Source organism: Monodelphis domestica, chromosome 7 (genome assembly GCF_027887165.1).
Source record: "Monodelphis domestica isolate mMonDom1 chromosome 7, mMonDom1.pri, whole genome shotgun sequence".
Lineage (NCBI taxonomy): Eukaryota > Metazoa > Chordata > Mammalia > Didelphimorphia > Didelphidae > Monodelphis > Monodelphis domestica.
In genome coordinates this window covers 170,324,382-170,351,978 of record NC_077233.1, presented here as the reverse complement: position 1 = coordinate 170,351,978, position 27,597 = coordinate 170,324,382, and the positions used below count along the sequence as shown (strand labels likewise).

At 37.3% G+C, this 27,597-nt stretch overlaps 1 protein-coding gene across 5 annotated transcripts in view; it reads right to left on the bottom strand.

Moving 5' to 3' along the window:
* The window catches only part of UNC13B (unc-13 homolog B), a 372,543-nt gene that overhangs the window by 174,566 nt on the left and 170,380 nt on the right, over positions 1 to 27,597 (bottom strand). For all 5 annotated transcript variants that reach the window (XM_056806040.1, XM_056806038.1, XM_056806041.1 and 2 more), the window contains exons 6-7: positions 22,183 to 22,256; positions 16,856 to 16,913 (exon numbers count right to left, since the gene is read on the bottom strand). In XM_056806040.1, the coding sequence (XP_056662018.1) occupies positions 16,856 to 16,913; positions 22,183 to 22,256 (132 nt within the window). The remainder of the gene's footprint in view (positions 1 to 16,855; positions 16,914 to 22,182; positions 22,257 to 27,597) is intronic.

Genomic DNA, 27,597 nt, shown 5'->3' with positions numbered 1-27,597 from the left:
GTACATTTAAAAACAGAATTCTTCTCTACTTATACAGAACTTAACCTTCCTAGAACTCTTATACTGCTTATAGTCTGTTCCAAATACTATTTTGTGATTAATTATGTACCATACTACATTTTATTGTTTTATTTGGTATGTGTTCCATGTCACTGTCTTGCTCAATAAACTCTTAGTGATTCCCTTTAAAAAACAAAACCAAACAAAACATTATTCTGAGAAAGGATCCATAGACTTTATAAGACTGCCAAAGGACTCCATGACACCAATAAAAAGGCTAGGAACTCTTTATCTAATATCAAACCTAAACTCCTTTTGGCATTTAAGGCTCTTCAAAACCAAGCCTCTTCCCAACCGATGAAGCTGAAAGCCAGAGAGTTGTAATAGGGTACAAAGAACTAGTCAGCAACAAAGCTGAGATTTGCAGCCAGGTTTGGGGACTGTGCCCATGCTTGTTCCATGGCACCATGAATGCAGCTGTATTTAACCTGACTCTCTCTCTTTGCTGGTTTTTTTTTTTTTGCTTTTTAAAAACATCACAAAAGTTTAATTATGAGAGTATTTGTTTGTTGAAGTAACAGTATATTTATTTAAAGCTTCTAGAAACAACTCCTTTATTCATTCTCCCCCTTTGCTCATTTACTCACCCTCTTCTATAATTCCCCAGCAAAATTCTGCTTTAAATTGTGAGCAGATGTCCAAGCTTCATGAGCAACATTCTGTGAAGGATACTTCTACCATACTACATGGGTATAGCAGAACCTAGTATAGTAATCAAATAAAACTTCTACAAGTTAATCTGACCCATCTAATGATTTACATAATTGTAATTGTGCTACATAGTAATTAGGCATAAATGGTAAGCAGTTGATGAAAATGACTGTAATTACTTTTACTTTTACACAGTCAAGCCAAGTCTTCAGAGCTTCTCTCCTCTCTTTGTTAGTTCTCTAGTATCTATAATCAGCATCAACACCAGTTGTTTTCCATGATATTAAGTACAGTTTAATCCTCACTGCTTTCATCCTCCTTCCCTTCAATGACACTCAACTTATCTTTTCAGATAAATGTCCAACTCTCCAATAGTTGAAGATCCCTCTCCCTCACATCTGATCTGAGGGTTCTTATGGTCCTTTCTAATCTCTCCTCCATGATCTGAGGTTATTTCCTATCCTTTGAACACAAGGAAATCCTGGAATTAAAGTCAGAAGGGGCTGTGGGCCTACCTAGGGACCAACAGCGGGGTAATCAGTGAAGAGGAGTAATGGAACAGAAAGAGAATATGAGAGCAGCCTCTGGGTCTGTGGCAACCTAGAATCCTAAGTTAAAGGGAGGAAAGGAAAAGGTTAAAAAAAGTAGGAAGAAATTATGTTTATCAAAAGTAATTCACCTCTTTCCTCTATTATCTTATTGCTAAGCATTTTACTTTTAGGATCATGAAATCATAGATTTAGAGATGGAAAGGAATTCATAGGTCATCTAGCCTAAGGCCCTTGCCTTACAAGGATGGACACTGAAACTTGGAGAGGTTGACTAACTTGCACAGATAGGAAGAGGCAGAGCTAGGGTTTAAACCCAAGCCCCTTAACTCCAAATATAGCACTATATAAGCAACCCATGCTGCCTCTCTGGTGACTTTCTGCTTAAGTGCTGCAATCTGCACTGGTGAGGAGTACTAACATTAATGAAATCAACTTCCTGAAAGTATCAATGCAAATTTAAACTAAACTTTTCCCCCAAAATCTGTCTTGTATTAAACCTATGTGTGTGCCCTACAATTGATAATACTTCCAACATATACATATATGTTTCCCCTTTTGAAAAAATAAGGATAGCATTCTTTTTGGCTTTTATTTCTTGGTAAATCACTACTTTTGGTTTGACCCTGTTGCTGATGCTATCTAGGAAGAGGCAAAGCTATAAGTGTAAATACTTTGGCTTTCTCTCATCCAAGACCTGCATATAGCCCCAACATGTGGAAATGGGGCTTCAGCCCTCTGCTTTATAATTTTTCTTTTTGTGAAGGAGATTAATCTGGAGGATTAACCCCTGTAAGTGAGAGTTTCAGAAGTTGGGGAAAGCACACCTCTAGGGACTTCCAAGGCCTTCAATTCTGGAAGGCACAGTCCATGCTGAAAAAAGCATTGAAACCATGAAGAGCAAGGTTTAGTGACCTTTAGAACAATCCAGTAGCAGCTGAGGATACAGTGCTGCATTTGGACATGAATTTGGTGAGAACAATGCTATATAAGAACTATGCTCAGTCTGAAACCATTCTCCCTAAAGACCAAGATGAAAGAGTGTCCTTGCTATACATTTGCAAAAATATTCTTTGCTAAAGGGGGAAAAAAGAATAGGACATGGGACTAGACTTCTAATTTCACTGGTACAGGGAACTCTCAGAAAAGAAACTCCTTCTCCCAATGCAGGTTAGCATCTTTTGTAAGTTGGTCTTAAGGGGAACCTTTTGAGGGGATGGTGATGTGAGAAATGTCCTCAGATGAGTGTGGAAAGGGAGAGAGGAGCAACCTGGCCCCCAGTCCCTCTGGCTTTCCAGTAAAGAACTTTACCAAGCTCTGTGCTGGGGAAATGGCACTTGAGCCCATAGAGAGGGCTCTGAGTGTCTCCTATGGCACATGTGCCATAAGTTCACCACCACAGGTCTACAGAGTAATAAGATAAGAGACTAGTCTAGGGTCCTACAAGGCAGCTGGATGGCACCATTGATCTTTATGCTAGGCATGGAGTCAACGAGATCCAAATTCAAATCTAGCCTTAGACACTGTCTAGTTGTGTAACTCCAGGCAAGTCACAATAATTAATATAATAATGAAATTGTTATAAAATCTTGTTCAATATGATACAGAAGAAAAACAAGAATTCCTCCCAAATATCCAAAGTGGAAATAATATGTAGCTCTATTTTTAATATCTCAGATTAATATATCTATCTTCTGAGAAGAACAAAATATGACATAAAATGTTGAAATAATTATTAATGCTTCTAAGTCATTGCACTCCCTTGTGGTTTCCCATAAATGGGCTGGAAGATCCTTGAGGGGTTAGGGATAAGTTTTCTAATTTTTCTGTAGCACTCTACTTCTCCTATCCTATTCCCTAATGATAATAGTAGATAATGGAAGGGGAAAAGAACAAAATGAAACTAGGGACAAGGAATTTGGGAAGATGGGAATAAAAAGCTGGGGACTAACATCATTTTTATTTAGGACATATAATATACACTTCCCTTTTGTCATTCTCAAATTTCAATGCCTCAGAAAAGAATTATCACTAAATAGTTTTTACTTTTCTTAAAGAATAAAAAAATGAGCCTAACTAGCTATTGAAAATCCCTTAATGATCTGACTGATAGGATTCTATTTTCTGCCAAACTCAATCTTGGTGGTCTGACCAGGTATTCAAAGGCCTTAATTATTGTAAATCCACAGGCTCCATGGAAATGGAAGAATTTCCCACTAGAAGAAAAAGAATGCCATCTTCCAGCAGCTTCTGCCAACTACACTCCTCAGATAAGCTAATTATTTTTCTGGAGTTTATGGGATGATCTGATTTTCTTCCTTTAAAACCCAATGACTTTCAGGGGGAAATTCCAGGCAACAGTCAATTGAACCCCAGGATAAAGAGTTAAGAGAGAAAGAAAAGGGGGGAAAGAGGGGGGGAAAGGGAGGGAGGGAGGAAAGAAATGGAAGAAGAGAAGAAAGGAAGGAAGGAAAGTTGGAAGGGAGGAAGAAAGAAGAGAGGCAGTCAAGGAAGGAATTTCATATTTGTTTCTAGAGGTAATAAAGGAATCACTAAAGTTTCTGGAATGGGGCTGGGAGAGTGATATGGTCAAATCTACACCTTAGGAAGACCCCTTTGGTGGCTGAATAGAGGATGGACTAGAGTAGAAATCTGAGGCAGCTGCAAAGAGCTGCTAAAATTTCAGACAAAATGAGAGCACCTTCAGGACATTTCAGCTCACAATCTTTAAGTGCCAAATTTTTCATTCATAGGAAACATAATAAAACATACTTTTATTACAGAATTGTAGAAATGTTCTAAAAGCATTGTAGGTTTGTTAGAACCAAATGAAAACTGAGGTCATTCATGATTTTATGTAACAAATTACAATAATACTTGGAGACTTTGCAAAAAAATTTAATCAGTCATGGTTTAGAAGTACACAGTTCATGTGTCACAAGAAAAGTATAGTATTGTTAGTAGCTATGTAGTAGTTTACAATACTGGACTATTGTATAACTTGGATACCTAACAATTAATATTTAATAACAAAAATATTTAATAACAACCACTATCTGGGTTGAAATACCATAATTCCAGACCCAAAGAATGTGAAAAGTTTCCAACCAGAACAACAGAAGAAGGTCAGATGGCTGAAAAATAGAAGGAAAAAATGAAAGGAACTGTAGTTATTTAGCCTGAATGTCTTTAATTTAAAAAGATTAGCTCATTGTGACACTACTTCAAACACCAGAACTATTGTTTTGGTCAACTAAAAATAGAATTTTTATTCAATTGCAACACATTTTCAACTATTCAGGAGCAGTTCTAGTTTGTAGATTCTAGCCAGGTTTCTCTGATTTATGTCCTTCTCCTACTACCTGCCTTTGATAATTTCTATGTGTATTTCATCACTACCAAAGGATGAACCGGAGAAAGAAAAGAAATGAAAACTCAAATCAATTTATTTTCTTACTTATTGGCCTTCTTGGTCAAAGATATGCTTGATTAAAAAGTCAAAATTAATAACTAAATTTTATTATAATAGGGTGTGTGGATTTTAAAAAGAACAACCTGAATTTCCACCCAGTTCTTCCTTATCTCTCAAATCCTTAAAAAAAACAACTAGGAATTCTCAAGTACCTGTTCAAGACCAAAGTGGAGATAGCTCTCCTGAAGAATAGCAGCTTTCCTTTAAAAAAAAAAATTTTTTTAAGGCAAAATCACTTGCATGGAAGGAAACCTCTGCCCTTGGCTAGATATGTCTTAGAGGTGGACAAGGCAGGCAAGATGAAAGGGGGCAAAAGGACTTGCTGATTATGATGGAACTCGTCACTGCCAGAAGCAATTTGAGGAAATGTGCAACATCACCTACTAACCCAACTGATGGAATCTGACATTTGATTTGACAAATTGCTCAGGAGCAACAATAAAACTCAAGGCTTTGAAGAAGGAGAACAGAGGAGACCTTTGTCAGCCCTCTGGCATCTCTGCAAGCTTCACAGTCTGGATGATGAGAAGACAGCAACACACCACCTGCTAGACTCTCAGGAAAGAATTCATATATTATCTCAGTCAGAAATTATCTCAGTGCCACCCCTGTGCTTTCTGCTCCTGCAAGTCCTGCACAACAAAGCTAATCTACCAGATCTGGAAAGCTGACAAAATCCATGAAAGTAACCTCAGTCAGTTAGAGCTGCAAATTCTTAAAAGTCTAGTACAGGGTCAAAATCTATTTGCCAAAATCCCAATACAAGCTTGTAGCATTCTCTTAGTCCTGATCCTGCATCTCAAAACTCTTTAGAAGATGTTGAAGATTATAACAATACACACCATCTTTGACCAGTATGACTTTTTAAAAAATAAAGTAAAATAAACCTCAGGCATCCCTCTTAGTTGTGACAAAATCCAAAACCACCTGGAGCACATGCATGTTTTTATCACAATTAAGACTTAACCATTGACTATAGGAGAGGGTATAGGGTAGAGGGGAGGAAGAGTCAATCTATTTGAAGCTGAAGATATAAGGCAATAGAGTTCATCCTAGAAACTGAGCTCATTTTACCTCTAAGTGATTTAGAGTCAAGCAGTCAATAAAGACTACCACTGTTTCTGAAATAAGAGTGCCAACTATATTTTCTTGGACTTAACATCTCTATAACTTCACACTTTCCTGGCCACTTTGAAGAATCTTCTTAAGTGGCCATGTAACACAAGAGATATAGTATTGGACTTTCAATAAGGAAAGTCCAAGTTCATAAACAGATATTTGCTATGTGACCCGTGGCAAGTCACTTGACCTCTTGGTCTCAATTTCCTCATGCTTAAAATGAGAGTAATGCTAGCATTTAGTTCTTCCTCTGCTTGTTGAATAAAGCAAATGTGATACCTGTAAAGTTCTTTGAAAATCTTTATAGTCTAAAACATTATTAATTATTATTAATTTCTTTTCTCTATTGAAGGTAGGGTTTGTCTGTCTTCTGAATTTATATCCCCAAAACTTAGCACAGTGTGTGGTACTTAGAAAGTAATAAATATGGTTTTTATTTACTCCATTCATGTAGAATTATAATTCCCCAAACAGACTACTACTCACACTCTCACTTCTTCCCTAGGGTTCTAAAGTCTCTTAGTAGCAACCTGCCCCATACCACCCCACACCTCAATCACATTAGCTTCATCCAGACCTACACCTACCACCTTAGAACCTTCCCTACATTTTTCCCTTTCTTTTCATCTTTCAAGCAGTTCCAGAAAAATCATCTCTAAGAATGCTTCCCAAGAGCTAATTCTCTAATTTCATGTTGTCTCATTGTACAACTCTTGTGACTCCTTTCTTCACCCTCCAAAATGTCCTTAGTCACTACTTAGACATAATATAAATAATTTCATTTCATTTTTAACTCAAGATTTATTTAACAGTATATATAGCCTTTTGAGTATGGCTGTACTCTGCCTACTCAAAAACAGCAAATTCCTGGATCTAACTTGCTTTGCTCAGGGCCAAAGTATCAAGTAGAGAAGGGGGCTTGATCAAAATCTTTTTGATGCTAAAAAGAAAATAAGAGAGGAGAGCTGGCTTTCTGCAGCAGTGATATAAAGGCAAAATGAAGCATAAAAGGGTGTTATGGGGGAGGTCATGGAGAAGGAATGAGAACCAAAGATAAAATGCAATTATAGATTCAGATTTGTAACCTCCTCAGTAATACGAGGCTTAAAAACAAATGCTTTGGGTTAGAAACTGAAAAAAGCCCATAAAGAAAAGATCTAATTGTTGAAAGATCTCATCACAATCTATACCAATCCTTTTACATCTTCTATGAACATGAATACTCATAAAATAGGCTAATAAATCTTTTTCTTCTTGCCTGCTCAACATAGTTATGGCTCTGATTTATATTAGTCAACTATACAAATGACACAATAGCAGAAGGCATAAAAATTCTAAGACACAACATATGACCTCAAGGAGCTTACCATTCAACTGAGGGAAAAACAAAAATTTAAGTAAAAAAAAATAAACATAGAAATAAATTTAATAAATGAAAAATAAATATTATATTATTTGTATTATTTAAATTCTTTAAAATAAATAAAAAATAGAAATATAAGAAAGCAAGGAAACATATAAGTGCCATATGAGTGCTGTAATTAGTAAGTCACATGGGAAGAAAGTCAAAGGAGATTTATCCCTGTAGGCTTGCAAAAACAATGAAGAAAGATATGCATCATAGAGGTTTATTTGAGTTTAGCTTCGAAGAATAGATAGCAATCAGATAGAAGAAGATGACAAGGGAAGACTACCTAAGTATAGAGAACAAAATGTCAAGGGAGATTGAAAGAAAGATAACAGGTTTGAGAAGAATAAGCTCAACTGGATAAAAAAGATGATTTAGCAATAGATAGCAGAAGTCTGATTGGAAAGGTAAATTGGGTCCATTTGATGAAAGGTCTTCATTGCCTAACTATGAAATTTGAACTTTATTTTTATAAGTAATAGTAAGGCATTGAAACTTTCTGAACAGAGAAGTGGTACATCAGTATTTAGCATGATGTACAAGTATACACTCAATAAATTGCTGAATTAAACTGATGGTTTAACAGGATGTCCTGGAGTCTATAGAAACTACTTACTAGAAGCAAGGAGTTGGGTTGGATGACTATTATGGTAGATCAAATGTGAGGTGATATGGTCCTGAACTAGAAAAAAAGCACTAGAAATACAAAGAAAGGTAGAGATATGAGGGAAGAACTTAGTGAATGACTAATTGAAGAGCAAAAGAGAGGGAGAAGTCAATTGTTACTCTTATTTTTGAGCCTGGATATTGGAAGAATAAAGATTCCACTGACCATTAACTGAAATTTGATTGACTAGAGAAAAGGCTAATTTTAAAGGGAGAAGATGAATTCTGTTTTTGATATGCTGTTAGAAGCAATGCTAAAATGTCCAAGGAGAAATATCTAACAGGGAGTTGAAAATCATAGGCAAAAAAAAAAGAATACTTTGGAGTTTGGAGAGATCTTAAAAATCTCCTAGTACAACTTTCAATTTTATAAAGGAGGAAAGTGACTTTCCCCATGGGATATTATGGTTTTTTTCTAAGTATCCTTAGCACAATACCTGAAATTGTGTAGGCATTTTATAAAACACTTGTTAGTTGATTAGTGGCTATCTGAATCTTTGAAATAAACAAATTTGCTGGAGGAAAAAATAAAGGCTATAAAGGAAACAGAGAAGGAAATATCAAAGACAGTGAAAGACAATCAAGAAGCTTCTGTATTAAAGGAAACCCAAGTAAGTTTTAAGTAACAGATAGATGACAGTGTTGAATGCTTTATGGCTATGTTGGCAAACCTATGGCATGCAAGCCAGAGGGAGCTCTTCCCCCACCCCACTCTCCTCTCCACCACACCTAAGGACATTTCAATCATCTCCCGCCCCTCTACTCAGCAGACCTATGGGGAACACTTCCTCCCTCCCTTGTCTAGGGTAAGGCAGGGACATGAGGGTTGCAGTTTGGGCACTCAGTCTCAAAAAGGTTCACCACCATCACTGCTTTAGGGAATAGGTCAAGAAGGATAAAGATAAAGAAAAGGTCACTGGATTTGGTGATTAGAAAGTCATAGAGTCACAAAATGTAAAATAAATAGTCACAAAATGTAAAATAAATAATTTTGACTACATCAAAATAAAAAGGTTTTGTACAAACAAAACCAATGTAACTAAAATCAGAAGGAAAGCAACAAATTGGTAAACAATATTCATAAAAACCTCTGACAAAGGTTTAATTACTCAAATTTACAAAGAGCTAAATCAATTGTACAAAAAATCAAGCCATTCTCTAACTGATAAATGGGCAAGGGACATGAACAGGCAGTTCTCAGCCAAAGAAATCAAAACTATTAATAAGCACATGAAAAAGTGCTCTAAATCTCTTATAATCAGAGAGATGCAAATCAAAACAACTCTGAGATATCACCTCACACCTAGCAGATTGGCTAACATGACAGCAAAGGAAAGTAATGAATGCTGGAGGGGATGTGGCAAAGTTGGGACATTAATGCACTGTTGGTGAAGTTGTGAATTGATCCAACCATTCTGGAGGGCAATTTGGAACTATGCCCAAAGGGCGATAAGCCCTTTGATCCAGCCATAGCATTGCTGGGTTTATACCCCAAAGAGATAATAAGGAAAAAGACTTGTACAAGAATACTGCGCTCTTTGTGGTGGCCAAAAATTGGAAAATGAGGGGATGCCCTTCAATTGGAGAATGGCTGAACAAATTGTGGTATCTGTTGGTGATGGAATACTATTGTGCTCAAAGGAATAATAAAGTGGAGGAATTCCGTGGAAACTGGAACAACCTCCAGGAAGTGATGCAAAGCGAAAGGAGCAGAACCAGGAAAACATTGTACACAGAGACTGATGCACTGTGATACAATCGAAGGTAATGGACTTCTCCATTAGTGTCAATGCAGTGACCCTGAACAATCTGCAGGGATCTAGGAGAAAAAAACACTATCCACAAACAGAGGACAAAATGTGGGAGTAAAAACACCGAGGAAAAGCAACTGGTTGACTACAGGGGTTGAGGGGACATGTCTGAGGAGAGACTCTAAATGAACACTCTAATGCAAATGCCAACAACACGGAAATGGGTTCAAATCAAGAACACATGTGATACCCAGTGGAATCGCGCGTCGGCTATGGGAGGCGGGGGGAGGGAGGGGAATGAACTTTGTGTCCAATGAATAATGTTTGGAAATGACCAAATAAAATATTGTTTAAAAAAAAAAAAGAAAGTCATTAAAAATTTTGCCGTAAACAGTTTAGAAGAGCGGTAGGGACAGAAATGAGGTTATAATAGGTTAAGAAATAGTTAGGTAGTAAGGAAATAGAAGCAATGGATATAGACAAAGTCAAGGCTCCAATTTTACCTTGACTTTTAATCTCAACATGTTGTACCTGAATAAAGAAAATAGTTTATTTCAGAATTTATTTGTCCATTTTACCCAGAACACATAGAGAGAATATTTTCATTCTTGACCTCATAGCAAGTTGGAATTATGACCAAGTGGCTAGCTAGAATAGGGGATAGCAGTAATAGTGAACCTTGAATACCACATACTGATGCTTCTGTGGATATCCCATTTGGTAGAGAATCCTATCTGTGAACTGTGAATCATCAGCTAATTCATATGTTGGTGGGTTGAACTTCCCAGGCTAATACTACAGACTTAAACAGAAATATGCAGTGGCCCTTCCACAACATTATATACATTAGGAGCAATGGGATAAATCTGTATTTCTGATAGAGAAGACAACATTAGTTGTAACCAAAAAGAAAGTAAGGTAAGGAAAGAGAGTTAAAAAGAAGACAATTTCCATTCCCTTATATTACATAAAGGTACCACCCCACCAACTTTGACCATGCTCATCGCTTTTGGAAAATAAAACTAGAACAGAACAGAGCCAAAGCTGTTTTTAAGTCAGTTACTGTCTTCATAAAAGACCTATAATCCAAAAGAAGGTGCCTACAAGCAGTTTCTCAGGGTGGTAGAAGGGAGATTAGTGAGGGCATAATGAAAAGCATGCTAGATTTGTAGTGAGAAAACCATAAGTAAAATCCCAGCTCTGTCACTCAACTACCTCCATAACCATAGACAAGTCATTTAAACTTTCAGGACTTTTTCTTCTTCTGTAAATGAAGGGACTGGGTAAAATAACCTCTAGGGTTTATTCTAGCTCTGAAGGCCATAATCATTTGTGCCTTCATTAACAATGAGGATGTGCAAATGTGGAATGCCAAGAACTAATAGATATGTGATATCATTTTTTAAAAAACAACCTCTAAGCTATACCCAATATGACTACAGATGGGAAGGACTACTAGAAAGTGAGACACAAAGCACTATTTTTAAGTTTAAACAAGAACTGAAGCTAATGTTTAAATTGACCCCTCCCCTCAATGCTGATGTCAATGACAAATACACAGATCACCCAATCTCCATCTGTTCTAACTAAACAAGATCATTTCCAAGGGGGAATTCCCTGGAAGGAAAGAAAGGGAAAATTAATTTCTGGGATTGTTCATATACCTCCATTTTTAACCATATCATACCTGTAATGTAAATGGAAACCAGGACCTCATCATTCATCCCCTGAGTAATTTCTTTAATTAATTTCCACTGGCAATGTCATAACACATTCAGGTATCAAAGTCCATCTCCTGTAAGTATCAGGAAGATTAGGACCAAAAAGAACTTCTTAGCAGCCACAGAAGGACTGAGCTACAAGAACACAGAATATCAATAAGATCTTACTATTCTCAACTGTTGACATTCCCACCCACATTTAGTTTGCTTTGGACTTGGTCTTGGTCAGCTGACCAAAATGACCATTCTTGGGCTTGCCTCTCCTCCTTGTGGACTTTGCAACTTTCTTCTAATGACAAGATTTTAAAAATGCCCTGGTTCTCCAACTTCCCTGTGCCCTTGCTCCAGGGTGATATCTGGAAATCAGTCTGCTGAAAAAACTTCCATTGGCTCTACTTAATAGAAAATTCTTGCTTATGGTGAGCCAAAGTCTGCCTTCCTGTAACTTCTACCCACTCAACTTCTTAGTTATTTTACTACCAGCCTCACATGGTTATATGGGAAAAGTGCTTTTCAAATGTTAAAACAGAGATATGAGGTATTATTGATGGTATTATTATTACTACTATTTAGAGACAGGATAGCATAGAGAGCTGGCCTCGAAGTTAAGGAAAACTAGGTTGAAGTCCCATTTCTGACAAACACTGGCTATGAGCCCCTGGACTGAGGGATGAAACACATCAACAACAGAAAAATAGTAAGAGAATCAAAAGGTAGCAATTTCTGAGTTCATTGACTTTGAACACTTTGATTCTCTCATCTGCCTACAGATGCTCTCCTCTGCAGGGGATGGTGTTACCATAGTTCTCCACTCAGCAGCAGACCCCAGCTTGTGCTTGCAGCAGATATCTACTGATCAGGCAGAACCATTCTCTTGCAAATCAATCCAAAAGATTCCTCTGTTCATATTTCCTAGTCTAGGTGAATTATCAAGTTCTGTTTTGTCTTTCTGGCCTTACCTATATTTCTTCTTAGTCTTCAAATTTTAATACTTGGAACTTGACAAAATTTCATCCCTTCTTTTCTTCAGCAGGTTACATAAGACACCCAATCAATCAAAAATACCCTGTCCCTCTAGTTAAGGTAATTGATACTATATCACATTTTCTTAGTTTATTGTTTTCTTGAATATAAATAAACATGGATTTGATGTTATTAAAAAGCCTCTCAGTGATCTTAACAGCCCACTAAGACTATAGGTTGAGAAGCATATTGGGAAAGATACGTTTCCTAATCCAGGAATTTCTTATATCAAAGAAATCACAGGTGCCTATACCTATTATTAATTCTGCCTTCAGGAGAATGTCTACTCTCAAAGATGGCAACTTCTTAAATTTTTTAAAATTATCATTATATTTCCTATTCATATCCCCAAGTCTTGTCCTGTCTTCTTCAGGTTAAACATTCCCAGGTCCCTTAACTATGCCATTATTCAAAAGCAAGTCAAATTTCAACAATTCAAAAAAGCAAATATCCCTATTTTTCAGATCCTTTGCTCTCCTGGGTATCTTGCCTCTAGACACATTTAAGTTCATTAATGTTCTTCTTTAAATGTGATGTCTACTTTCTCAAATATATAGGGAACCAAGCCTAAGTAAAAAGATAAGAGTCATTCATCAATTGGTGAATGTTCGAAGGAAATGAACAGGCAGTTTTCAAAAGAAGAAATCAAAGCTATCTATACTCACATGAAAAATGTTCCAAATCACTTTTGATTATATAAATGCAAATTAAAACAACCCTGAGGTACCACCTCACACCTATCTGCTAACTTAATAGAAAGGGAAAATGGCAAATGTTGGAGGTGATGTAGAAAAATTGGGACTCTAGTGCTCTATTAATGGAGTTATGAATTGGTCCAACTATTCTGGAAAACAATTTGGAACTATATCCAAAGGGCTATAAAACTCCAGAAACCCTTTGACCCCAAGATATCACTACTAGATATGTATCCCAAAGAGAGTAAAGAAAAAGGAAAAGAATCTACATGCACAAAAATATATATATATATATGTATATATATATATCTTTTTGTGATGTCAAAGAATTGGAAACTGAAGAGATATCCATCAATTAGGGAGTGTCTGAACAAGCTGCATTATATTATTGTGATGGAATATTAGATGATATGGGGGGATGCTTTCAAGAAAACCTGGAAAAACTTATATGAACTGACAAGTAAAGTGAGCAGAAACAAGAGAAACAGAAATATTGTAATGATCAGCTGTTAAAAACTTTATTTACTCTGATCAAGACAATTCCAAAAGATTCATGATGAAAAATGTTATCTACCTCCAGAGAGTGAACTAAAGAAGTATAAGTGTAGACTGAAACATAATTTTTTCATTTTCTTTATTTTTCTTGCTTTTCTTTTTACAACATTGCTAATATGGAAATGTTTTGCATGATTTCACAGGTATAATTGATATCACATTGCCTGCCTTCTCTTTGGGTGGGGAGTGGTATAGGAAGAAAGGAGATGATTTAGAACAAGTTTTTTAAAGAATGTTAAAAATAAATAATAAGCATAGTTTTATTTTTTAAATCAAAGATATTTTATTTTCCCAAATTACATCTCATCATAATTTTCAATATGTCTTCCAAAATTATAAGATCCAAACTGTCTGCCTCTCTCCCTTCTCTCCCCCTACTCAGAGATGGTAAGAAAGTTGATCTGGGCCATACATGTATTAGCATGCAAAATACATTTCCATAGTGGTCATTGTTGTAAGGACACACATACAAAACCAAAATTCCAGAATAAAACCATAAATAAACTGATGTGAAAGATAGTATGCTTTGATCTGTATCCAACTCAAACAATTCTTTCTCTGGGGGTGGATAGCATTCCCCATCATAAGGTCTTTAGAATTGTCTCAGATCATAATAACTATATTTAAAAAAAATAAGAGGAAGATTAAAACTAATAATTGTGGTATCTTGGTATCTAAAACTGAACACTATTATTGAATGTCATACTTTAGATGTAGTCCAACAAGCAAAGAATACAATGACATTTGTCTACTGTGGTATGGATACTGTCCCTCTTTTACTTCATCCAAAGATTGTATTAGCTATTTGGAGATCTATGACACAATACTGGCTCAAAATAAGCTTCCTTCAGTATCAAGCATCAACCAACCCTAATTCATATTGTCCCTATATTGTCCCTTCACCATTTGTACAATTGGTTCCTTAAATCCAAGTACAAGTCTTTATATTTATTTCTATTAAATTCCATTCCACTTATATAAAGTGCTAAAAATGAAATAAGAATAAGAAAAACAGTATGTACAACTATAATCATGTAAATGGAAAGGACAACAAAAAATGTAAAGTGAACACTACAAAATTATAATGACCAAACCTGACTGCAGAGAATAAATATGAAAGGTTCCCTTTCCTCAGTTTTTTACAGATGGGAGACAAGGAGTATAAAACATTGCATATATAATATCCAACATTTTTGATATTTTGGTTAGTTTTGCAGAACATTTTCCCTTTTTTATTCTTTATTATAAAAGATGGCTCTCTAGGGAAGAGATGTTGGGGAAAATGTAGGCAATATGAAGACAAAAGATAGCAACAAAAAAAAATTTTCCCCCTTTTCATCCCACTGCTTTATGTCGATACTTCAAAGTATAATGGGAAGACACTGGGCTTCCTTCCTTAATTCCTGTTCCCTGCTTCTTCACATCAATCAATGGCAGCTCATCCCTTTCTATATCCCTATCCTACTGCCCTTCCATTGTACCCTTAGGAACCCCCCCACTCTATTATTAGCAAGTTGCCCTTCACATTAGACTTGTCCCCAAATGTCTATTATTTTGTATATATTTTGTCGTAAGTTTTCTCTGTATATGTTGTTTTCCCAACAGAATATAAATTCCTCAGGGTCAAAGAATGCTGAGACATGAGGCAGTACATAGGAGGCATAGCTGACAAAGCACTAGATCTGGACTCGGAAAGACTTAAGTTTAAATCAGACTTCAGACTTTTACTTACTATGTGATTATGGGCAAGTCACTTAATCACTATTTGTCTCAGTTTCCTCATCTATAAAATGAATATAATATATAACTCACAGAGGTCATAAGGATAAAATGAGATAATACTTATTTGTAAAGTATATAACAAAGCTTAAAGCATAAATACAAGCTATTATCATTGTTGTTATTGTCATCCCATGCTTAATACCTGGCACATTGCAGCTATCCTTTAACATATGCTTGATAAAATGAACTGAATACTGTATAGAGGGAAATTCTAATCAGGGGTGGGTCAAAACAAGTGACTTTTTTTTATTGGTTTATTGATGCGCCTTTTGTTTGATTTAGTTTTTTTAGCAGCTATTTCCCAGTACCATTCCCTCCCTAATAAAACATTCCTCCCTGACAAAGAAAAAGTTAAAATCAATGGGGAAAAATAACCAATTGACAGCCTAAGACTGTTGGCAAAGCTATGTCACACATGCCAGAGAAGGCTGCTCCCCTCCCCCTCTCCACCATGCCTAAGGACATTTCTCTCATCTCCCACCCTTCTGCCCAGCAGCCAATGGGAGCTCTCCTCCCTCCCCTGTCTGGGGTAAGGGGGCAGCTCACATGCAGTATGACAGTTGCAGTTTGGGCACTTGGTCTCTAAAAGGTTTGCCATCACTGGCCTAAGTCATATTTCCATAGACATGGGCCTAAATGCCATCTGAGGTCCCTTCTAGTCCTGAGACTGTTGACCTCACCAAAGAATAATGCCAAACCTACCTACATAAAGAGTTTGGTGAAGGGTAATAAGGAAAAGACCCCCACACCCATTCAACAGAAATGGTAGGCCCACCTAAGTCCTACATGTGACAAATGTTATTCACCAAGGCCAGAGGAGTACTTTGAGAAGTTTTTAATTGCTTATTTTTAAAACCATCAACCAGCAAATCCCATACCAGCCCCTGGGCATTAACCCACCCCCATGTACAGGTCTCCAAACAAAGCTATTTATAATGATATCGCCATCCTAAGAGAGAGCAAGCTTTGAATGTGACTCAATTATTTCTCTTCCCAACTCTATAAAACCAAAAAGCCCCCATAGAGAAGCCTCTATTCGGGCCATTACACAGCTTGGCTAGGAGAATGAGCAGAGCAGGACAAAAAAAAACAGGAGGCCGGAGGGCAGCTTTAGCTTGACCTCCACCTTAACAAGCCTTTGGGTCAGTTTTTCCCTGGTCATGAACCCAAAGGGAAGCAACCATTTCCTGGTGGCATCCCCTGGCTTAATACCTGTCCTCCCAGCACAGGTCAGAAATACCAATGCCAATAGACAGATGGGTGTGCAAAATGAAATCTCTGCCTGTTCCTCTCCTTAACCCCCAATACCTCCCAACAAATTTAATTGCTCACTTCAGAGATCTAGGGAAGTGAAATCAAGGAAAGGGAAAATTATATAGAAGAAAAACAGAATTTCTTACTTACAACACTGGGTGGCAGCAATGGGCAATAGCGTCTTCTGGCTTTCTTCTTGAAAGGAAAACTAGAGGCAGAGGGGAAAAAACATCATGTAAGAGACATGAGAGGCAAAAAGAAATCACAGCTGCTTTTTATAGCTGAGCAATGCACTTAAGGCACAGTCCAGCACTGAACTGAAACATAATGTCCCATGTCTCCTTGTCCTTTTAGGAAAAACATCTTTTCATGCAGAGAATGGACTCTCGGGTTTCCTCCCTGCCTGTGTCCAATAGCAAGCTGACACATTCCCAGTGAGGTAGTAGCTCAAGTGAGGATGTTTGGCCTTGTCTGCACACAATTGCTCTCATGATTCCACCAGGCAGCTGGAAAGGCTGAGCCTAAGAAGACAAGAGAGAAGAATGTTCCCTTCATAATCTCCTTCTAGGTCTTGCCACCTCCTTCCCTAGTCACTTGCAAGGTGCCTATATGGCAGAAAGAAAGCAGCTCTCCTCTCAAGGCCTCCAAGTCCAGAAAGACATTAAACAGTGTAGAGAGCCCAGAGTTCTACCGAGCTGGGGGGGGGGGGGGGGGGGGAGGGGCGGGGGAGGAGCACTGTGAGTCTCCACCTGGAGGGACAACGTGACAAGAACAAGTGGCCAACCACTTTACCTTGAATGATTCACCAGGTCTCCAGCTAAGGCTGACCTTCAATGTCTTCTAAGCATAAACAACTGCACATTAAACATACAACTATCACTGAGGAACCAATCTGAAAGCTTCTTAACACCTAATAGGCATTCCCCAAGCTTTCCCTGACTACCTACTCTGCCCCAGCATTGTGCTCTACAGAGAAGTTGAAGAGAAGGTCCCTCCCAGCAGGGAGTTTTATAGATCTCAGCAGAAAGGTAAGATAAACTCTTGAAACGCTAAACAATAGTACAAGAATCAACTAAGAACTGCAGACCAAAAAAAAAAAAGATGTCAGAAGGCATCAAAGTGAATAATACAGACAAAAACTAAGTGTGCCAAAGGGGGGAAAAAAACCCTATAAGCAAGAGAGATCAGAGAAGTTTCATGGAAAAAAAAAAAAACTTGAGCCAAAACTTGAAGAATGGGTAGGGTCTGACGAAGTAAAAGGGACTAGAGTTATCAGGAAGAAAGAATGGATTATGCAGGCACTACATATCAGGAAACAGTGGGTGACCTGTTGGGCTGGAAAGAAGGAAGGGAAACATGGTCGGAGAAGTAGGTTAAGATCAGATTATACAATGCTCAATTAATCCTTGAGCCAGTATTTTTGCAAAAGATAAGGTTATTTCTTCCTTTATTCAGAAAGCAATGGTCAGAGGCAAAAAAAAACACTTTAAAATCACACTACATGAATATACTGGTAAAACTTATTTCACCTCAACTACAGAAAGCTCCTGAAGACCCACTTCAAGTAACATGAGCCAAACAGTGCCCTGAAGCCCAATATACTCTTGTTTTGTCCAGTGTCAGTCATGGCAAACTGTAGTAATAAATGTTTATTGGCTTGGCTAAAATGCCAACAATTCCTCCAGGGGAGATTCTCCTCTGCCGTTCTCTACCTGCGGTTATTCTCCCAGGCACCATCAGGCAGGGAACTCAGAGCCTAGAAAAGCCAAACGTTGTTCTCATCATGGAAGGTCTTTAGTGTCCACATCAGCTTTGGGTCTAAAAGGTGAGAGGTCTAAGCGCTTGTTTAATCTGATTTGTTAAAAACGTATTAAGGACTATTCTGTCCCTACTCCTTAATAGATCCTATGCTAAACACATAGGAAGCATGTTTTTTAGACCATGGAAATTTGTGCTTAAGGTATGAGGTTCCAGAGGACTCCCATGTTAGAAAGGAACTAGGCTCTAGATCCTGAACTGGAAGAATCTGCAGGACCAGAAAGATAAATAATACTGTAATGGCAGCCTATGCTCCATTGCAAAGATTGGCAGCAAAAGTAGAGATACCACAAAGACATTTTGCTTGCCACATTTCCCATAGCCAAAATAAGTGACCAAGTTTATTATCCATTAAAAGAGTCTTGAAAACTACTCAAACCCAGCCCATGGAATGCAACTGAGGTAGGTTAGTGCTAAAGAATATGACTAATTATTGAGAAACTTCCACATAGCACTGGTTCTAAATCTAAGGAGAAAGGCCTATGGGTTCACAAGCTCTCCAAATTTATTTCTATAGAGATGGCAAATCAGGGGAACATGGTAAAACAGTAGGGCAGTCCAATTCTCCTGACCCCGCTACCCTTAACTCAGTAAGACAATTGAGATATATTATAAACATTTGAAAAAAGCAGCAAGATCAAGGGTATGACCATTCTTGTGTGTTGCTAAGGTTAAGTAGAGTAGTAAGCCATGGGAGTTAAGTAGATTGAAGCTAAAATATTTGAGGGAGTACTAATATGTATATCAAAATCCTCTGGTATGAGGGCAAGAGTTGGGGCAGAGGCAGAATATAAGCTAGGCCCTGAACTCACTGAGAAAGGAGGGAGAGTGCCTTAGAGGGTCAGCATATAATAGCCACCAGGATCTAGATTACATAGTAAATTTTAACAGAACAAACTCAAAAGAGGAAAAGATGCTGAATGATGGTGGTAGAGAGAGACAGTGCAAATGGCAGTGAGGGAGAAAAATTTATTTTGATTCCCTTAGACCAGTAAGTCAGGGAGGAAAGAAAAGATTCAACCAGTATGGAAAGGATGGTTGGGGCTTTAGTATCTCTGTGAGAAGCTAGTGTCAGTGAGTTTCAGAAGATAAAAGGGGTAAGACAGGAAGAATCCAAAGTGGTGGATCTCTAAAAAAAAAAAGCAGAGAATAACTGAATATAAATATATTGAAATGAAAGACAGTCTATAAGAAGAGAATCAAGATGCAATGACTTTAAAAGAAAACATTCTCTACACAAGCAAAACATTAATTTCAAAAACAACCTAAGGATCATGTCCAAAGACCATGAAAAGTTAAAAAAACCTGAATATCATAATGCAAGAAATAGTTCAAGAAAGTTGCACAGAACATCTTAATACAGAAAACAAAGTGACAATCAAAAAAATCCAAAGATCCACCTCTGAGAGGGGAAGTGTAGGAGCCTAATGCTGTTCATTCTCTTGTAAACCTCTACAACCTACCTCAAGTTCATTATTTAAATGAAAATACTCTCTCTAAAGCTTCCAATTATCTGTTAATGGCCAAGTCTAATGGCCTTTTCTCAGTCCTCATCCCTCCCAATCTCCACTGCATTTAACATTCTTGGGTACATTTCCTGTTGAATATGCCTCCAATATGGGTTTTGTGTCTTTGTTTTCTGGATCCTCCTATCTTTCTGACTCCTCTTTTTTAATTCTCTTTTGCTGAATTTTCAAGCCTGTCAATTTTCAAGCCTGTTTCAAACCCTGTAACTGTGAGTATTCCCCATACCTCTGTCCTGGGACCTCTTTCATTTCCTATACATTCTCTCACTTGGTGATGTGGTTTTAATTGTATCTCTATATAGATCATTCCGAAATCTACACATTAAGAGAGAAATCTACTCTTTCCTGACAGCTATTCCCATACCATCAACTGTCTATTGGATATTCCAAGCTGAATTATCCTGTAGGCATCTCAACTCAACATGTCCACAACAAAATTCATAATGTTTTCTCCCAAAACCTGAATGTGTTCCATAATTTCTTTGTTACTATCAAAGGCACTACCATTCTTCCAGTCACCCTGGTTCCCTAACTCCAGGTCAAACTCAGATTACCAGCCCACTTCTCCAGTCAGTTGCCTAATCTTTTTGTTTCTGTCTCCACAAAATTTCTCAAATATTTTTCCTTCCCTTCATGCACATAATTACTGTTCTCCTAGTTCAGACCCTTATCACCTGCACTATGGTCATCAATTTATTCTCCCTGCATCTCAAGCTCTTCCTATACCAATACATCCTCTACAAAGTGACCAAAATGATTTTCCTAAAGCTCAGTCCTGACCATGTTACCTTACTACTCATACTACTCATACAATAAACTCCAAGAGCTCCTTATGATCTCCAGGCTTACATATAAGCTTCTTTGTTCAGCATTTAAAACTGTTCACAATCTGGTCCTTTCCCATCTTTCTAGTCTTCTTACACATTATTCATCTCCATATATTCCATGAGCCAGACATACTTATTTCTTACTCACAATAGCCCCCCTTCCACATCTTTGTCTTTGTAGTGATATTTCCCCATGCCTAGAACATTCTACTTGTTTACCTTTGTGAGAAATCAAGGGGATTAGGAAAGTAAGCGGTTAATTGTGGGAACTAAGTGAATTACAATAATTCCATCTTGTGACTCACTTCCAGAATTAGCTCTATTCCCTTTCTATTCATTTATGGGCCTAGTCCAAATTCTGTTTTGTGAGAAACATTGATTCAGCTGTAGAAATTAAGAGAAAACCTTATTGCATTGCTTGAACCTAGCCCTGTATGGCTAGGAAACCGGACCACTTGTACCTGTTATTTAGAGATCCTTACTCAAGGATCCAGGTTATGATGACCAAAATAAGTTAGATTTTAAGATTGATATAAGGAGTTTTTTCAGAATTGTACCTCAAAGAAATCCATATGTCTTATCTGAAAACAGGTTCCACACTTATCAATCAGTTATTGTTTCTATGTTCCTTTTATTGTTTACAGATACTTAAAAGGTGTGGGAGACACATTTTCCTGTATTCAGGGAATTATACCTGTTCAGTCTTCCCCTCCCAACTAGAAAGACTCTAATTTTTCCTCTAATTAGAAATCAGATTTCCTTTTAATTAATTGGTTTTATTTGATTGTTTTTAATATGTAAAACTCTGTGTCCCTTCATAGTCAGGATCCAGTCTTAAGCTGAGAAAGGTATCTGGTCTTGATTTGTTGGGCAATTGTCATGCATTGCTTAATAAGTCCATATGCTCAGAAGATTGAACCTTTGTTTCCTCAGTCATTTCATCTTTCACACCTTCAACTCATTATAAGCTCTCTTTCAAGATTCAGCCCAAACACCATCTTTTGCTGGATGGCCTTCCAATCTCTTCAACTGTCACATGCTTGGGGTAAACATCCCCCTAACTCACCAACAGGTAACTGCTGAGACAGTTTTAGCAAAGTGTGGCTACTCTCCATGCTATAGGTGGACACAAGAGGTAGATGAACAGCCGTGAAAAAGTCTCAGCAAGCCTCATGCCAGATGTAATAGCCTTCCCTGAACACACACACCGCCCCCCCCCCTGGCCCCGTACACACGGCATTACATACATTCTGAAGACATGCACCAATCCCTTTTAGTACTACTAAAAAAAAAAAATAGCCCCTACCTCACTGTCAGTCCCCAGAGCATTGATTTGTTCTAGTTTGTGAGTCCAGTATCTGGCTTCTTCTTCTGGAATATCTAGCAAAGAAAAAAAAAAACTATGTCAGTAGAAGCAAGTTTCTATCACTTGAAGTCAAAACAGACCCAACAAATTCCCATTCTAAAGTTGAGCTCTTGGAATAATTTTTTTTTTTTTAAACCAAATGACTAGGGGCAGCAAGGTGACTTGGTAGATTCAGAGCCAGGACTAGAGACAGGAAGTCCTAGGTTCAGCTCTGGCCTCAGACACTTCCTAGTGACATGGGCACGGTACCCCAGAAACCCAGGCGAACTATTGTCAAGGAAACTCCCTTGTTGTTTTTCTAATTCTGAGCCTAAAAACACCCAATGACCCCACCTAGGGTCCTGAGATGACTATCTCCCTCTGATCGTCCTCTAGATGGTCAGAAAGATGCACCTTCAGACCACACCTCGATCCTATTGGACATCTGCTTGTCCCCTAAAACTAAGGAATCTTTATGTCCCCAGGCAGACCCCAGTACGATCACCCCACCTCATGCCTGAGTGACTAACTGTTGTGAAGAATGTATAAACTCCCCAGAACTGATGTCGTCTGGGGAACAGCCTCTCCATCCATGCTGTCCTCTTGGGGAAACAGCCTTTCCTTTCATGCTGTCCTCCCAGGGAACTGCTCCCCATCTTGCTGTTCTACCTTGCTATCCTCCTGGCCACCCTCAACATTACTTTCTAAATTAATTAATCTCTTTTTGTTTTTAAGCTAAGTTTTGGAGTCATTGCATCCTTGCAAAAGGCATCCTTCCCCAACCCAAGGGTATCCTTTCCACACCCATAACACTAGCTATGTGACCTTGGGCAAGTCACTTGACCCCCATTGCCTAGCCCTTACCACTCTTCTGCCTTGGAACCAATACATAGTATTGATTCTAAGACTTCCAGAAGGTAAGGGTTTAAAAAACAAAATGACTGGTTGGTTTGGGCTAAAAAGGCTCAATGTTTTGATTTAGATCTTATATCTCCAGAAGTTTACAACAGTAGGTAATTTGTTTACTGTTTTCTAATTTTGAAGGGGGTGTTTAAATAGTGACCAATTCAGCACCACAGAGACAGGGCCAAATAGAATTGGTCAGCTTTGGAGATAATTAAACCAAGTTCTTTTCCAAGAATCAAAGGGAAAAAATTAACTGTGAAGGAGAAACTATATAATAAGTACATTTTAAAAATAAAGATCCACAAATTTCCTTTCTGCCATCAGTGCCTTTGGCATGGAAGCAGCAATAATAACAATGTTGATTGTGTTAAGTGCTGACTTTTCTGCAGTGCTTTTTAGTTACAAAGTTCTGTCACTATTCCTTTTGATAATAATTCAATACAAACCTGTGAAGCAACCAAGGCAGATATTATCATGCCCATTTTACAGAAGAGGAAATTGAAGCCTATTAAGTTAAGTGCATTGCCCAAGAGTGGTGAAGCTGAACTGGAAGCTCAGGTATCCTGATTCAGAATGCACCATCTTTCTATTAGCACTCACAGTGGCTCGACAGTAGTGAAAATACGCTGTAAACTCAGTAACAAACCTCTGCAACTTTGCTGGCTGGTTCAGGTTTCACCCATTCCCTTTAATACAGGTGACTCTGTGGCCTCTGGGCAGATCTTAGCCTCTCTAATCTCAATTTCCTCATCTGTAAAATGGAGATAATAATAGCACCTACTTGATAGGGTTTTTGAAAATCAAATGACAGAATTTATATAAAATAGTCTGCAGAACCCTTAGAGTATTATATAAATGTTAGCTATTATTATTATCAGGAGGAGGAGGAGAAGGAGGAGTACACTTGACTCCTCTAGCTCTTAGTCTTCCTTTATATCCAATTACTTGTCAATTTTCCCTTTATAACTTCTCATATATAATCCTTCTCTCCTCTAAAACTTCTACAGCCTGGTACATTACCTCAACACTACACATCTGGACTATTTTAACAGATTGTTCTGGCCATTCCCCCTGTCCCAAGTTTCTCCCTACTCCAATCCATTCTTTACTCAGTCATCAAATTAATCCTCCTATATCACGGGTCTAGCCATGTCACCATCACCGTCCCACTCCATGCCCCATACAATAAATTCCAGTGGTTCCCCTCTGACCCTTCAGGATCAAAAATAAAACCCCATGTGTGGCTTTTAATGCCCTTCATAGCCTCATTTTTAACCTTTCAAATCTTCTATCATTTTACTGTCTTCAGCACAGTTGATAATTGACAGAAGTCTCCTTGCTATTTTTCCCACATGACAGACATTCCAACTCCTAATCTGGGTGACTGAAGTGGCTGTCCCTCATGCTTGGATTACATTCCCTCCTCATCTCCATCTCCTGGCTTCTTTAAAGTCTCCAGTAAAATCCCATCTTCTACCCTTAGTGCCTTCCCTCTGAGAATATCGCTAATTTGGCTTCCTGTTTATAAACTTTGAGCTGGAGAGCAGTGACTGTTGGTTACCCTTTTTTGCATCCTGAGCATTTCATACCATGCCTGATACAGAGAAGAAGCTTAATAAATGCTGGCTGACTGACTACCTAAAGAAGATGGAATTTAATCAACATATCTGTTTTCAGTTTAAATTCCACTAAGCCAGGAGCCATTCTTTATCCAAAAACAGTAGGGAGACTCTACATATGTGTCCTGGAACAAACATTTAATAAATGTATATTTACAACTAACTATAAAGATTTATTAAAAAAAGAAATAAGGATTATTAAGATAATTTGTTTTCTTAAGAAAGGAGAGGAAGGAGGAGGTAAAAAAACTAAAATAAAGGTCCCTTATATACCAAAATAAAGAAGGAAATATCTCTGCCAAGAAAACCCTATGGACAGTTGTTTCACTAAATGACAAAGTATCAGAAATTGCTGAATGACTGAACAACAACAAATGTACAAAAGTAATGTTAACAAACATCTTATAATAACAAAGAATTAGAAACTAAAGTAGGTGCCCATAAATTGGGAATCACTGAACTGGAATATGAATATAACAGAATGGTAGGTACTATGTTATCAGAAATAAGAAATTCAGAGAAACATGGAAAACTACTAACTAATAACATGAATAAACTAATGCATAGAAAGTAGAATAAGGAAAAGAATATAAACTAAAAATATAAAATCAAACTGAATTCCATACTTATAACCTCAGCTGACATGTGACTTATTTCTTTCAATGGAGCAAAGAGACACAATGGGGATAGATTATAGATGCTATCAAATATGGTCATTATATCAAATGGCTATGATTAATTATGAGTTGTTTTGTTTTGTTTTTGGTCATAAAGAAAGCCTAGGTGGGAGAAGAAGGATGTAATATCAAAGAAATGATTGTGACAGATGAATGGATGAACAAGTAGATGAAAGGAAAAGCAATACTAAAGAGGGCATATTCCTAGAAGCTCCTATATAATATATTATTTGTGTCTTGAAGCTGCACCTCTAAATAAAATCAAGGAGATCTTGGCCCCACATCTTATCAAAAACAAATTCCAAGAAAAACATTAACTGTTCATGGGTAGATCAAATTAATATAATAAAAATTACAATCCTACCTAAATTAATTTACTTATTCAGTGCCCTCCCAATCAAACTACCAAAAAACTCTTTTATAGAACTAGAAAAAATAATAACAAAATTCATCTGAAAGAACAAAAGGTCAAGAGTATCAAAGGAACTAATGAAAAAAATGTGAAGGATGGGGGCCCTAGTAGTACCAGATCTTAAACTACACTATAAAGCAGTAATTTTTATCAAAACAATCTGGTACTGGCTAAGAAATAGAAGGGTGGATCAATGGAATAGACTAGAGGTAAATGACCTCAGCAATCTAGTGTTTGATAAACCTGAAGATCCTAGTTTTGGGGATAAGAACTCACTATCTGACAAAAACTGCTGGGAAAAATTAGAAAACAGAATGGCATGAATTAGGTTTAGGTTTTCTGAGGATCAAACTTGGGACCTTGAGCTTACAACCGGGCTGAGTATAGCAAAGAGTTTGGTTTGGGATTAGCTCCCACCTGAAGTGGATTGTCTATTGTTAGCCTGAGACCAGTGAAGTAGGACCTTCCCTCAAGGAGAAAACAAGGTCAAAATCTGGGGTTTCTACCTCCCAACTAAATAAACTGGGGACTTCTAGATTTCCACATTAACAATCAATATCTTGCATCCTACACCAAAATAAGGTCAAAACAGGTATATGATTTAAACATAAAGAGTGATATTATAAGTAAATTAGGGGAACAAAGAATAGTTTACCTGTCGGATCTATAAAGAAAGGAAGAATTTATGACCAAACAAGAGATAGAGAACATTACAGGATGTATAATGAAAAATTTTTAATTATATTAAATTTAAAAGGTTTTATATAAACAAAACCAATGCAACCAAGATCAGAAGGGAAACAACAACCTGGGGGAAATTTTATAACAAATTTCTCTGATAAAGGTCTAATTTCTCAAATATATATAAAGAACTAAGGCAAATTTATAATAATCCAAGTCATTCCCCAATTTATAAAGGTCAAAGAATATGAATAGGCAGTTTTCAGATGAAGAAATAAAAGCTATCAATAATCATATGAAAAAATGTTCCAAATCCCTCTTGATTAGAGAAATGCAAATTAAAACAACTCTGAGGTACCATCTCATGCCTATCAAATATGTCAATATGTCAGTAAAGGAAAGTGGTAAATGTTGGAAGAGATGTGGCAAAATTGGGACACTAATGCATTTTTGGTAAAGTTGTGAACTTATCCAACCATTCTGGAGGGCAATTTGGAATTATGCCCAAAAGGCTATAAAATAATGCATACCTTTTGATCCAAGAAGACCACTACTTGGTCTGTATCCCAAAGAAATTTAAAAAAATGGGAAAGGACCGGTTTGTACAAAAATATTTATAACTGCTTTTTGTGGGAGCAAATTGGGGAATGGCTGAACAAATTGTGGTATATGACAGTGATGGAATACTGTTGCACTATAAGGAATGATGAATAGGATGATTTCAGAAAAAGCTGGAAAGACTTATGTGAACTGATGCAGAGTGAAATAAGCAGAACCAGGAGATCATTTATATGGTAACTGCAATATTGTAGAATAGTCAAATGTGATAGACTTTGCTACTAAGAGCAATATAATGATCAAGAACAATTTCTGAGGACTTTTGAAAAAGAATGCCATCCATCTCCAGAGAAAAAACTGTTGGGAGTAGAAATGCAGATGAAAACATATGATTTATCACTTGTATATTTGGGTATATGTTTGGGGGCTTTGGTTCTATAAAATTATTTACTGTAGCAAGGGAAGGTAAAAGTAGCAAGAGTAGGATTGACAGGCCTGAATTCTGAGAGCCACTAGGTCAGGA